The sequence below is a fragment of the Mirounga angustirostris genome, unplaced genomic scaffold (assembly GCF_029215605.1).
Source record: "Mirounga angustirostris isolate CCGP_5_RB_7025 unplaced genomic scaffold, mMirAng1.0.hap1 SCAF_9, whole genome shotgun sequence".
NCBI lineage: Eukaryota > Metazoa > Chordata > Mammalia > Carnivora > Phocidae > Mirounga > Mirounga angustirostris.
The window spans coordinates 46,134,474-46,149,863 of record NW_026991717.1 but is presented as its reverse complement, the minus strand read 5'-3'; the positions used below and the strand labels follow the sequence as shown (position 1 = coordinate 46,149,863).

At 42.1% G+C, this 15,390-nt stretch overlaps 1 protein-coding gene across 1 annotated transcript in view; it reads right to left on the bottom strand.

Moving 5' to 3' along the window:
* MYO1E (myosin IE) overlaps positions 1–15,390 on the bottom strand; it is a 194,779-nt gene that overhangs the window by 75,067 nt on the left and 104,322 nt on the right. Inside the window, exons 5-6 of the mRNA XM_064570382.1 lie at positions 4,895–4,982; positions 1,537–1,626 (exon numbers count right to left, since the gene is read on the bottom strand). Coding sequence (XP_064426452.1) covers positions 1,537–1,626; positions 4,895–4,982 — 178 coding nt within the window. The remainder of the gene's footprint in view (positions 1–1,536; positions 1,627–4,894; positions 4,983–15,390) is intronic.

Below are 15,390 nucleotides of genomic sequence, written 5' to 3'. Positions count from 1 at the left end.
AGCAGAGGAAGAGGGAGAAGCAGGCTCACGGGGCTCGATCCCAGGACCCTGAGATCATGACCTGAGCTGAAGGCAGACACTTAACCATCTGAGCCACCCAGGCGCCCCGGTCAAGTGCATTTTTATATGACTGAGACATTTTATATGACTGAGACAGAGAATTAGGAAAAAAAGGTCAAGTGGAAAATTCATTCACATTTTCTTTTGTATTTCATTACCTAGAAACTTCTTCAAGATAACACAACCCAGGCATTAAGCAGAAAAATAGGAATGGTGAACAAATGAATAGTTTGAATAGTACTGAACAGCAAGGAAAGTGAGGGCAATAAGGAGAGATATAACTCACCAGGGAATCTAACAGTCACTGCATGAGACCTTAGTAAGAATTCTCTTGGAAATAGAAGCTTCCTTCCAAAATAGAAGGCTGAAAAAGAAATTGTTTTTCTCCAAAATTCCCACTATTTATTTTAAAATGGTCCAGAATCAGCCTCACAGATGGCTCCTTGAATGTTTTACTGCCAGACATAATCTAGGGTTGAGATAAGATATAAAATCTACATAAATCAAAGCTACTGGCCAAATACTCATTTCTTTGTAAATGTGGCTTTTTGTCAAGGGGGATATATTCCTATGCATCCTCGCCAGCTTTCTAATTCACCCTCCGAGGAGATACTCAGGCAGAAAAATGTCTAAGTGGGCATTCATGACAATGCATTGGGCTGACACTTTCATTGCCTTGGGTTGAGTGGACCAGTTGGGAGGCCATCTGACGGGCTGCATCCAGTTGCTTTTGGATGTGATTATGTTACATGAATATGTCTAAAACAAATACACAGAGCTCTGAGGGGTGGGTAGACAACTGGCTCACTCTGGATGACAGAGAGGAGGACAGTTCTCTCCAAGATACAGGATCGAAGTGTCCGCTACCTTCCGTGTCCACGGCCCAGGTTCCAGGAACCAAAAGCAAGGCAAGAAGACCTGCAAATCTAGTCAACTCGTTTATTTGCCTGGGAAAGAAGGTCTTTCCGCCAGGGTACAAGGCAAACCCTTCCAGGACCAAAGCTGACACTTCTATCAATTTTTATTTTCCCTAGTGAGGCAACTTGGGTTGAGAACTGTTTTCAAAAATTATCTTCTAGGGCGCCTGGGTGGCTCAGTTGGTTAAGCGACTGCCTTCGGCTCAGGTCATGGTCCTGGAGTCCCTGGATCGAGTCCCGCATCGGGCTCCCTGCTCGGCGGGGAGTCTGCTTCTCCCTCTCCCGCTCCCCCCTCTTGTGCTCTCTCTCTCAAATAAATAAATAAAATCTTAAAAAAAAAAAAAAATTATCTTCTATCCCGAGGCTCAAAAATAATTTCAGTGAAAGGGCAAATGGATATCCTGACAGCACACAGCTATAGAAAATGAAGAAGAGATTGAAAGGGCAGCCTCCTGATGGCATGTGAAAAGCTCCCATTTCCTCGGGGATAGCAGATGTAAATCAGGGCTATCAGCATCACCCATCGGGTGACATTTTCTGAAACAGGGAAGAGACTCACAAATCGGCTGGAGTTGTTGTTCCGGACGGTCTTGGCGTTCCCGAAGGCCTCCAGGAGCGGGTTGGACTGCAGGATAATGTCCTTGACGTGCTGTCACGGCAGACAGGCCAGAGGTTAGGAAGGTGCAAGCACCAACCACGCAACGGGAAGCCACACTCTCCCTAAGGACCCGGTTTCTGAAGGCAGTTAAGATGAGGTCTCAAGTCTCTACTACATGTTCCTGGGGTTTCTGGAAGATCTATGCTTTTCTCGCAACAGACCTAAACCCGCTTGTGTGTTCGTGTCTTCCTGCTCCCTTGACTTGGTGCCTGTGCGTCCCAAACCTTCGTGCTCATGAATCCCCAAGGGATCTTGTTCAAATGCAGATGCAGATTCATTGGTCTGAGGTGGGGCCCGAGAGTCCGCACTGCTAACCAGCTCCCTGGTTCTACTGCTTTTGCCAGTGTGGAGCCATGTTTGGAGTAGCAAGGGCCAACACTGGATTGTATGGAACAATTCCTGGCCTCCTAGAGAGGGAGGATTTGGTTTTCAAACACCCCACTTCTGTGCCAGACTGAAAAGTGTGCAAAACACTCTATGGGCAAGACAGCTCAACAGATAGGAGTTGATGTTGGAGAGGTCTTTCAACAAGTGAGTCATTCCTCGTAGTTCTAATTATTCACATGCTATGGTTAAACATGTTCCAGAGATAACAAGTCTCTGGTTTGTGCTCTTTAGCTACTGACTAATTTCAAGCCAAGAGCTCTGTATCATTGTCCTCATAGGAAAACAGGAAGAGAAAAGTCAACAATAACGTCTGCAGTCTGGCCACTAGGTCGTGGTCTGTAGCCAACAGGACTAGATTAACGCACTAACTACTAATTAACTATGTAACAGCCGAAGTTGTTCCTTCGGCATTCTCCTGAACAGTCAGAAGAGGAACAAGAATGGGAATTTCACTAACTGGGGTATGTTGTTAGCAATGGCACCAAAGGCAAATTCTGGGTGGTCCCTCCATGGGGTCAAGTTCAAAGCTTAGAAACATCTTCCAAGCTGCCTACTCTCCTTTAAAAACTCATGGATTTATACAAATGATGCCTTCTTTGTAAAATTAATTTTGACTTTGTGGCTCTTCATCAATCAATCCTTTATATCTGTTATTTGATACCCTTTATCAACACTCAGCTTCTCATAAGGGGTAGAACAAAAGAAAGGCTCTTCTTTGTCTCTTCCCTTCTTTAATTATTGACTTTTAAGCTAAGAATCCTTATGCATGTATCCATCATCCATCCATCAACCATCAAGATGTCCAACAGAATTTTGGGGCATGTGGTCAGCATTTGGGGAAAAGACAAAGAACAAATAAAGGTAAAGGTGCAGCCCACCCATAAAACAGCATCCTGAGTTTGTCTTCATGTCAGCCTTCTAGGGATAGGGTGTGATCACATGAACAGAGACAATCAAGTAGCACCACACCAACCTAAGTTCTTGAATCACACTCACTGTCCAATGCTGAAGCCATGAGCTATGTGTTGCATTGAGTTGCAAGGAGGCTAGTCCCAATTGAGATGTGCTGTTAAGTGTAGATTACACACCAGATTTCAAAGATTTAATATAAAAAAGAATGCAGAGTGTCTTGTTAGTTTCTTGACATTGATTATATGCTGAAATGATCATGTTTGGGATATGTTGAATTAAGTAAAATATATTTTTAAAATTAATTTCACATGATTCTTTTCACCTTTTTAAAGATGTAGCCACTTGAAAATGTTAAATTATGTGTGTGACTTGTGCCATCTTTCCACTGGCCGGTGCTACTCTAGATCTTCCTTTCATTCAATGAAAGAGGGCACTCGAAGACTCTTTTACTCTGCGAAAGGAATCTTGGATGCTGCCTGAAGCTTTCGGACCCAGAAGGACACAACGTGACGGAGCGCCATTTAATTAGCAGACAGAACCACAGTGAAGAGAATTTTGATGTACCTTTTGAAAGTCTACAGATGACTGCACTTATCCAGTGATTCAGATTAAAAAATTAATCTTTATGGTGAAATCTACCTGGGAGCATGAGTACCAGTAAGAAACTGTTCCCAGTGGTCTGTGCCAGTGATAAGCCCTATGTCTCTGGGCAACCCCCTGTGGACCCTGGCCCACCTCCGCCATCAGCCATTGCTCTTCGGGGGGCGGGGGGGGCTTCACCCATTCCTGCTGACACCGATGCGGCGGCTACCACGATGGGTCAAACTAAAGACAGATGAAGCAGTATCTACCGTTCTCCATGCTCCACCCTCGAACGTGCTGCCTCTCGGCCCATATTGTATTCCTTTCCTTTGTCCTCATTTTTCTGGATGTTCCTGCTTTCCTAATGTTACCCTCTAACTTTTCCTTCTACCTTTCTCTCCCCTGCCCCCTCCCCCACTCTATTTTAAGATTTTTGGAAATGCAGTCACGTAGTTCAAAATTTAAAAGTTTCAAAAGGATATAGGGGAGAATGTGCCTTTCTCTCGGTCTCCCAGTTTCCCTCCCTGAAGAACCCATTATCAGTTTCTTATCTATCCTTCCAGAGGTATGTTATACTTATCCAAACAAATATAGGTATACGTTCTCTTATTCTCCTCAAATGGCAACACATTTTACACAATGTTGTGAACCTTGCTTTTTGTAACTCATCATTATCTTGGAGATCATTACCTATCAGTACATGAAGTTTCATTTTTACAGCTATCTAATATTCTATTCTATTATGAACCATAAATTATTTCACCAGTCTCTGACTGATGAACCTTCAAATTGTTTCGAGTCTTTTACATTACGAAAAAATGCCACATCAAATAACTGTATCATTTTGCATACATTTCAGCACATCTAAAGGATACATTCTCTTAAGCAGAAGTGATGAATCAGCAGGTGTATTCACATAGAGTTGACAGATTTTGCTGAAATACCCTCCATAAAAGTATACTAGTTCATGCTCCTACCCATAATGTACGAGAGGAACTATGTTCCTATATTTTTACCAACAAAGTGTTTAAAACACTACAAAATTTTTGCCATTCTGACAGTTAAGAAATAGTTCTTTGGTGAGGTTTCAATTTGCACCTATTATCATGAGGGTGGGCATGTTTCATGTTTTATGAGTTGTCCTTCATTTATTCCCTTTTGGGATTTTTTGGCCTTTGCTAGATATTTAAGAGCTCATTCTATATTGGATATCTCCATCTCATGCTATTTCTTTGGAGATTTCAAGCTTCTTGGTTATAGAAGTTGGTTGGTTCTATGTCTTTTCTGTGGAAAAAAAATTCTTTTTTTAAACAGCAAATGGAGACTTTTACACTTCACTTAATACAGGGCCTCAAAATGGGTCATGTCACTAACTCACCTGGACTTTGGGACCTCCTCCAGATATTCTAGAGACATAACTCATGATGTATTTGGCAGCCACTGTCTTTCCAGCACCACTTTCACCACTGAGGAAAGAAAGACAAAAATACCCACCCATGAAGTGGATTACAACTGGTTCCCTCCCCCTGACAAAACAAACAAACAAACAAACAAACAAACAAACAAACAATAACAAAAAAAGAAAGCAATCATAAAGGTATTCAGTAATAAAGGCACAGCATTGGTTGAGAAAAGCAAGTCCGTGCCAGGATGAGGTCACCTCCCTGACTTGTATGAGCAACATCAACATGGTTTGTGGACAAAGGTCTTGATAACGATCATGTCCAGAATAGACAATTAGGCATTCTAAATGCCCAATAATGGAGAACATGATAAGGAACATTATGGGATATCAGAAGGATGGAATATTATACAGAAATTACAACTGACAGGAAGATTGTAAACTTAGGGGGAAAAGCATAGGAAGTAATCAATTGAGTGAAATAAATCAGATAAAATTATATATGAAAACATGATTACAAAATGTAAGAAAAAAAAAACCACTGAAAAAAAAAAAGACTAGAACTACCACAAAATATTGGTAGAGGTTCTAGTAAAGTGAAAGATACCATGGAAGACTCCTTTCAGTTTATTATTTCCCAAACTTTTAGTAACGCATACATTACTTCTGTAATTAAAAAAAAAAAAAAAAAAAAGGAAACCGGAGGCACTCTCAGGTTTCAAACCATGTGCCCTGAACTGGTTCAAGCAACTTCATTTTAGAAGTTCTAAAATTAAATGATGAGGCAATATTAATCACATCCTGCATAACAAAGACTACCTTCCGTTTTGGTGGCCTCACTGCATTTGGGGAAACCCTTTTGTTAAGAGTGTATAGACTGCTCTTCAAAATACCCGTTCTTCCTTCAAAATCCCCTCGAATTGATGATGACCTCAACTTACAACATGCTCAAGTCAGTCAGATTTCTCATCTCTCTATTGGTTGCCTTTGTGTTATCAATGGCTCAGTTACTCAAGAAAAGAGGAAATGTCTGCTCAGGGTACATCCAAAGCCAGGTGACCCCTTAGCATCAAAAGGAAACAAATAAATTTGGAAATAATTTGATGTTTTGAAACAAAACAAACACAAAAAGGATTAAGGTAACCATCAGAGCAAATCTCAGAACCTGGTGAATTTCCCTGACATAACACATTTAATTAGAGAGATTAGAGGGAAGAAGGGAACAATACTCTTTGAGGGGCTCTGAATCCACCAATGTGACTCATTCACCATCCCAGTACTCGGAGCTCCCGGCTTCCAGGTCATGAGACTAGGGAAAGCAAACTGAAGTTCCATAAGATGTGGTGGCAAGAAGAAAACCAGCAAGTGTGGATGAAATGGCACACTGTTTATAGAGGATGTGCTTACTCGTAGGCCCAAGGAGGTATAGCAAATATTTCAGCTCCATGAGGAAATGCTCTATTTAAATGGTCCCTGTAATCAAGTGATTTATGTGCAAGATCCAGGGTCAAAACATGTACTCTTGCTCATATGGAGCACAGGTTTTGTCAACAAGTGAAACTCCATTTTATAATGTTGTAAATAATGTGAACAGTCAAGAATATTGTAAAATCCCAAAGGGCAAAGGTACAACCACCCAATCCAATAATCACACAGACATTTAAAATAACTAGAAAACAATGTGGCAATATACATAGAGACTACAGCTAAGGTTAATGGCAACTTAAGCAGAAGACAATGTATCTATAATGTGATCACAACTAAGTAAAAATAATGTATGGACAAGAATAGAAATGGAACAAAGAAAAAGAACTATTTCTGACTTGGGGCGCCTGGGTGGCTCAGTCAGCTGAGTGTCTGATTCTTGATTTTGGGTCAGAGCATGATCTTGGGGTGGTGAGATCGAGCCCCACATTGGGCTCCACGCTCATAGTGAAGTCTCCTTGAGATTCTCTCCCTCTGCCCCTCCACCTGTGCTCGCATGCGCACACTCTCTCTTCCCCATAAATAAATAAATCTTTTAAAAAAAGAAATATTTCTGACTTATTGAAGGGTTTTTTTCTTTGGATGTGATTTCTCTTAATTGTTTAAATTTTTGAGATAGGTAATTACTTATATATTTCAGATTTTTTTTTTAAAGATTTTATTTATTTATTTGACAGAGACACAGCAGGAACACAAGCAGGGGGAGTGGGAGAGGGAGAAGCAGGCTCCCCGCCGAGCCAGGAGCCGGACGCGGGGCTGGATCCCAGGACCCTGGGATCATGACCTGAGCCGAAGGCAGATGCTTAACGACTGAGCCACCCAGGCGCCCTATATTTCAGATTTTTAAAGACAGCATTTCTAGAAAAAGTGGAACCACACACCACAGTGATAATCAACACTGATCAATTTCTTTATTCTTCAACTTCCTTTATCAGGATGAGTAAACATATTTTCATGTTCAGAATTCCTTGGAGCAAGCTGTGTGTGTGTGTGTGTGTGTGTGTGAGAGAGAGAGAGAGAGAGAGAGAGAGAGAAAAGGAGAAGCAACAAATCCTATTGGAATTATGAAATAAAATGAACATTTTATGGGATATCAGAAGGATGGAATATTATACAGAAATTACAACTGACAGGAAGATTGTAAACTTAGGGGAAAAAGCATAGGAAGTAATCAACTGAGTGAAATAAATCAGATAAAATTATATATGAAACATGATTCTCCCACTATGTCTTCAGTTAATAGTGTGATCAGACATGAACTATTTTATCTCTTTGGTTGCAAGCAAAAGAACAGAAGAATAATGGAACATAATTCATTTCATGTATTAAAATAAGTATGCCAGGTCCAATAATAGAACATCGACATTCTAGTAATTGTGGTATTTTTCAGAAGCTTTAAAATAATTAGTTCTGGCTGAACATTGACTGGAAGTTCCATTTCTTGGTTTCCATTTACAAACACTTAAAGTTCTATTGATCAGAGGCTGGTAATTTGCTCAGAATATGGTACAATAATGGAATGTTACACAATTATCTGAAGCTTACAGTATATACAACCATAACTATACTGGTCCTTTTGGGATGGCAAAATATTATTTCTTCCTCTGGACTAAAACGCAAGTTAAAAGAATGTGAAGGTATCAGACATTATACAGCATGCCTAAAATTATTTTCTTTGCATCTCACAGCAGTTAGGGAATTTGCTTTGCTTATGTTACAGGCAGTCTGTCTTAATTCAATTGCCTTCACTTGACTTCTAACGTGGACAAAAAAATACGCTAGAAGTGTATGTGCTTTAAATTAGAAAAATGCCGCATTGGTCCCTAAACCCAGCAGCCTACCAGAACCCTCAAAGTAAAATGCTCATGTTTGGGCTCCTCTTCTGACCTGCTTCCAGTCCCAGTCTCCAAGGACAGGCCCTAGAAATAAGATTTTTTTTTTTTTTAAAGATTTTATTTATTTATTTGACAGAGAGAGACACAGCAAGAGAGGGAACACAAGCAGGGGAAGTGGGAGAGGGAGAAGCAGGCTTCCCGCTGAGCAGGGAGCCCGATGCAGGGCTCGATCCCAGGACCCTGGGATCATGACCTGAGCCGAAGGCAGATGCTTAACGCCTGAGCCCCCCAGGTGCCCCTAGAAATAAGATTTTTTAACCCCGTAGTTCTTATATAACTGGCTGGGAATGAGCCAAGCAAATTTAAAACAGTCTACAGAGACTTCACAGGAAGTATCAATTCAAGTAAGAAATAATGTTCTGTGTGCGTTAGCTATAGAAATGGAAACATATGCTAAAATTTCAAAGAAATGGAAAGAATGTTCTGGGGGAAGAAGCTATTTACAATGGTATATTAATAATTGGATCCAAGGACCATAATTGCTTTTATAAGTCTGAAAGTTATTCCTCACTTAAAAATCAATAGTGTTTTCAATTCACTTCAACTTCCTCTAGCAAATGTAAAAACATTTCCATCATATTTTTCAGGCAGATTTCCCACAGAATAAGGAGAGTCAATCTTTTCTACTGCTCAAAGATTCACCAATCTACTCCCATTTCCCCCTTCCTAGTCTCAAAATAATCTGTAACTTTTTTTTTAAGATTTATTTATTTATTTGAGAAAGCAAGATTGAGAGCGAGCACACATGCATGTGAGCATAGCTAGGAGAGGGGCCGGGGGAGAGAAACTCAAGCAGACTCTGTGCTGAGCGTGGAGCCCGATGTGGGGCTCGATCCCAGCACCCTGAGATCATGACCTGAGCTGAAACCAAGAGTAGGACACCCTGACTGAGCGCCCCTCTCTAACAGTTCTTACCACAGTAACTATTGTTCCCTTATAACTGATCAAGTTAATGTCATTGAAATGTTGCTTTACCAGCCTTAGATTTGTTTGCACTTTACAAAGGATAAACACTTCAAACAAAAACTGTGTGTGCGTTTGTTTACCCTACATGTATTGTCTAAGCCCCACCACGTGCCAAGCTCTGGGCTGGAGGCTGGAAGGAGAGGTGGCTCCTGCCCTGAAGGAGCTCACTGCCTGCTGGGGAAGGGGAGTGCACGTAGGCTGTAAGAAAACCGTGTAGATGGGGATACAGTTTTAGGGACTCCTGGGGGGCATGTATCCCTGACTGGAGTGCATGTTAAGAAAAGATCCTTAAAGGAAGTCACAACTATTTTTAAGTCTCAACAAGACACGTAACATTAGCCAGGTGGGCTGCCCATGTGCAGTCAGATCCAGGGGTGAAGGGTGAAGCCTGAGTCCTAGCTGGAGACAAAAACCCCACTGGGTGCAACTGAAAGGAAGTACCACAGGTGAAAAGGACTTGAATGGGAGCTGGAGGGAGGAGGAGAGGGGCTGGGAGGGGATGAAAGGTCCATGACAGTGCCTTGGGTATTGGTTTTGAGGAAGGACCACGGGCTCTGGTCAGCAGCAGTCAGTGATTCTTATTTTATACAGACCAGACTCCAGTCCTTTCTGCATCATATTCATGAATTTTGCCTTTACCTCTCTTCTAAAGACCAACTGATCTATTACTGACTTAGTATTTTTCTCTAAATTGACTCAATTTACTTAAATTTATTTTAAAAAGGAACATATATATGACTGCTGTAAATAGAAAACCACGATGGTTTACCCCAAATTGGCAACCCTAAAAATAAAATAGTTATTTGTGAAAATAATCCAAATTTCTACCAACACAGAATAGATAAATAAACTGTGACATATTCAAAAGTGGAATTCTAGGAGGGGGTAAAAAAAAAGAATTATAGCTACACTCTCCCAGTAAATTTCAGGAAATTTAATGTTGTGTGAAAAAAAAAAAAAAAAAGCAAGCTGCAGAAGAATACATGGAACACATATAGTAGGATTCCATTTACATCAAATTCAACAGTGCAAAAAGACAGTCAAGAGGTTGGTTAGAGAAGCAAATGTAATTAACACCATAAAGAAAAGGGAAGGAGATATTTAAAATTCAGGACAATGGTTATTTCCCTATGAACTGGGATGGGAAAGGAGGCAGGATGGACTGGAGAAAAGGAGGGGCAGCTCAGAGGATATTCTTTTTCTTTCTTTTTTTTAAAGATTTCATTTTTAAGTAATGTCTACACCCAATGTGAGGCTCAAACTCACAACGCCGAGATCAAGAGTCATATGCTCCACCAACTGAGCCAGCCAGACGCCCCTCAGGGGATGTTCTTTTATTTTATTTTATTTTATTTTATTTTATTTTATTTTATTTTATTTTATTATTTTTAAAGATTTTATTTATTTATTTGAGAGAGAGAGAATGAGAGACAGAGAGCATGAGAGGGAGGAGGGTCAGAGGGAGAAGCAGACTCCCTGCCGAGCAGGGAGCCCGATGCGGGACTCGATCCCGGGACTCCAGGATCATGACCTGAGCCGAAGGCAGTCGCTTAACCAACTGAGCCACCCAGGCGCCCCGGGGATGTTCTTTTAACTTAAAGTGAAGTGGTGGGTGATCTTTTGGATCATTACTGTTTAAACGTACATGTATTTTATAGAAATAATTTTAATGTCCTCAACAGCTCACATGAACCGTTTTGGAAGTAGTTGAATTCTAGCTGGCCTGCCAAAGGCCTTGAGCCTCAAGCCTACTCTCTTTAACAAAGAGATCAGCAAGAGGTTTGAAGACATACCAGCACAAAACAGACTTACTCTCTGATAGAAGCAGGAACACTGAAATAAAACTAAACATGGGCTCGTCCTCTGTGCATACTTCAATACCATATACACCCTGCATGGCTGGGAAACACTGCGATCATCAATGGGAAACAGATGTGGAGCACGGAGGCCAAGCTGAAAGGAGATGGCCAGGTTAGAAGGGTGTGCAGGATCCAGGGGAGGGGGATGAAGGCCTCCATGACGGCAGTGCTGGTGGCAAAAGATGTAAGAGGGTAGGGCGCCTGGGTGGCTCAGTTGGTTAAGCTACTGTCTTCAGCTCAGGTCATGATCCTGGAGTCCCGGGATCGAGTCCCGCATCGGGCTCCCTGCTCAGCAGGGGGTCTGCTTCTCCCTCTGCCCTCTTCCCTCTCGTGCTCTGTGTCTCTCATTCTCTCTCTCTCAAATAAATAAATAAAATCTTAAAAAAAAAAAAAAGATGTAAGAGGGTAAACTCCTGTCCTATTAGGAAGTAACACTGGGTTTTGACAGAAGATAGATAAGAAGGAATGAAGAATGACATCCTGGTTTGGGGCCTCGGGAGCCGGTGGATACTGTATCACTAAGATAAGAGTTTATATAACCCCCAGGGCAGGGTTGGGGGTTATATCATGTGGTTGTAGGAGCCCAGAGACTAAGGATGCAGAGCAGTGAAGGGCATTTGAGGGGCCACCCAGAAGTAGGGGCCAGTGGGCAGAGCCATGGGGAGGTTGAGGGGAGCAGGGAGGTAATGAATGGAAGAGACAGCTGGTGACTGGAGGACTGATTCGATTGAGCACATAAATTAGATTGAGCAATAGATAAACACATGGAAAATAATGTGAAACAAGACTCTCGTTGTCAGAAAAGTATTAGCAAATTTGAAAAGAAGAAAGAACCCTGAAGTGCTGGATCGGTGGTATTAAAGGCATCCATTTTAACTGTTGGAATGAAAGGTATCAGGACACACACACACACACACACACTATAACTTTGTGTGTGTGTGTGTGTGTATTATAAATAAATAGAAGGGACCAGGGCTTCTTGGAGAAATAGCCAATTCAAAAGCTGGGCCAGGGAAAATGCAAGCTAAGCCTAGAACACATAGCTGTGCAAAAAGTACAAAAGTACAATGTCTGATGTGGACACATCAAGCCCACAAGAGCCAGTTTGAAAGGGCTCCCGCTGATCGAGATCAAGGTAGGAATGGATTACGATCACTGAATATAGTCCATACATACTGCCATAAAACAAGATCAATCAATAACAAGGGAGAAGGGAAAACTCTTCCTTATCATAGAGTGCCAACTAATGAACAAAGAAGAAATGATGGAAACAGAGCATCACCCTTTGGCACCTGTCATTTAAGTGACTGATTTGGGCCGGAGTCATCAATGGATTCTACGGTGGGTGGAGGTTTAATGAGGAGCAGGATGCTGTCATAATCTCAAAAGAGGCCCACAAAACGCTAACATGTCCTAAAAGAAAATATGGTGAACTTAATCAGAAGAAACATAGCAGACATGTCCAGGCCCCACCAGTTGCTCAAGAGCACAGTGATGTTTCTAAGGAAGTCCTGCTCGGCAGGAATGACCTGAGTCTGGTCAGAAGGAATCACGAGACAGACCCAAGCTGAGGTCAGCCTACTGAATTTAATGCCTGAACTCTTTAAAACTGTAAAAAGCAAGAAATACACATATTGGGTAAACCCTGCAATGCGTCCCCTGCAATCTGAGGAACTGTTCCAAAATGACAGAGTCTGAAGAGACATGTATTCCTGGAAAGAATCCCGGGACAGAATGGAAAGAGGGGCGTCTGGGTGGCTCAGTCGTTAAGTGTCTGCCTTTGGCTCAGGTCGTGATCCCAGGGTTCTGGGATCGAGCCCTGTGTCGGGCTCCCTGCTCGGCGGGAATCCTGCTTCTCCCTCTCCCACTCCCCCTGCTTGTGTTCCCTCTCTCGCTGTGTCTCTTTCTGTCAAATAAATAAATAAAATCTTAAAAAAAAAAAAAAGAATGGAAAAAGACATTTAGGGGAGAACTGGTAAAAAAAAAAAAACTGTACTATTATTTGGAGTATTATAACTGGTTATGTAGGAAAACATCTTGTTTTTAGGAAATACACACTGGAGAGTTTAGGGGTGATGAGTTATCACTTCTGCAGCTTGATCTTAAAAGGTTCAGAAAAATACTAATATAGTTGGTAATATCAATAATTGTGTGTGTCTGTGTGCGTATGGTTGGAGGAAGAGGTGGGAGAGAGCGTAAATGTGGTCAAATGTTACCAGTTGGGGAAACTAGGTGAAGAAGACACAACAGTTGCTAGGTTCATTCTGCCCATTTTTCTGTACAACTGGAATTATTTCAAAAAAATTGTTTGAAAGAGAGTTTATAGGAAACGTTGCAAATCTGAGGATGGGGAGGAAGAAGTAGGTGGAATATTTGTTCACCTGTGTACATGTGAATATATATATATATTTTCCCCCTTTTAAGTTGTCTTGATCAGTGGCTAATAGGGATGGGGGCAGATAGTTGAAAATTTGAGTCTGAAGCATAGGGAAAGGTTCTGGATGAGAATACCAGGATGTGTGAGAGTCAGTGGGACTACCAAAGAGAAGCATGCCTGAGCACAGACTGCACTGGGACATTGGGGACTGTAGTGGCCACTAATGGTTCCCACTCAAGCTCTTTTCCCCACCTCCCTTTCCCTGACAATTTTCTGACTTGGTTCGGGTATCTTGCCTGGTACACCAGATACAGAAGCTGGTCCCATACTCAGCTGAGCCCATATGCACCTGACCTACCACCCCCAGCAATTCAAGAGTCCATATTAACAAGGTTGCCCAATTAGACTCAAGGGAAGGACTCATGGGAGAGGCTCCTCTCCCCTCTAGGATGTAAGGAAGGACGTTACTCTGATTGCCCCTGGTAGCCACCTGCAACCACCGAGGGGAACCAGAACAAATCTTAGCATGTCTGGACTGTGAAGCAGAGAGCTGGAAAGAACCTGGGTCCTTACTGACATCAATGGACCACTGAGCCACCAGTCCTGAGGTCTCCACAACCTCTGCATGTTTTGTTATATGGGATAATAAATTGCCTTAATTTCTCAGACAGTTTGAATCAGATTTTCTGTTGCTGGCAGCTCAAAGCATGTCAAACGAAATGGGGACCACTGACATTTCGGGAGCGCTGGGGAAGAAACTCCCCATGGAGAACAAGCTGGAAAGGCTGGAGAGGCATGAGGGAAAGGAGGAGGATGAATGCAGGGTCCCGGGAGCCGAGGGAGCTGGAGGCCGACTGTGTCAACATGGTGGGGAAACCGAGAAGACAATGAAGTTCTGAAATCTTCCTGCTGGGACCGATTCTCTCAAACCCTACTTTTGGATATAGGGACATATTAGTGTTGAACTTGACTCTTAGTTCAAAATGTATAACCCAAGGATAAAAAATACAGAGATAGTTAAAAAAATTTCTTTCCTAATTCTAGAGTTCAAAAGATGAACATTGTGTGTCTGAGAAATAGTCCAGAAGATGAGAAACAACATCAATTCCAAAGGAGATTTGAAAGGAGTAAACTAGTGGATGTAATCATTGTAGAACTGGCCAGTGAGTGAGCAGTTTAGGCACATCAGGGACCGTTGTACGGGCTTCACATCCATCAATCACTTGACCTGAATGATAGCCCTGTGGGGTAGGTGCTCTGATCCCCTTTCTTTGATGAGAAATGCTACACAACTCGCTCAGGGACACACAGCTAGTGAGAGGCATTGCTAGGAAAGGAGCCTCGCTCTACTGCTTCGGATCAGGGCATATATTTAAAATCCTGGGGCGCCTGGGTGACTCAGTCGTTAGGCGTCTACCTTCGGCTCAGGTCATGATCCCAGGGTCCTGGATCGAGCCCCACATCAGGCTCCCTGCTCAGTGGAAAGCCTGCTTCTCCCTCTCCCTCTCCCACTCCCCCCGCTTGTGTTCCCTCTCTCACTGTGTCTCTCTCTGTCAAATAAATAAATAAAATCTTAAAAAATAATAATAATAAAATAAAATCCTCATATGGGTTAGCTGGTAGATTAAAATCAACAGTGTTTTGTGAAGTCACTCCATGAATAGCACGGTTCATAGCATAATCAAACCTTTCACTACACCCGAGTCTTCACTGATAGACATCTCTTTAATTAAGGCTTCTGCCCCAAAACATTTATTATCTCACACACAGTGGGAAGGAACAAATAATAGCCTGCATCCCTGTGATCACATGACAACATGTGATCAAGAAGGAGAAACACATCAGAGAAGGTTCGGGGCAGCCTTCTCCAAAGATTCAGTTCACACATTC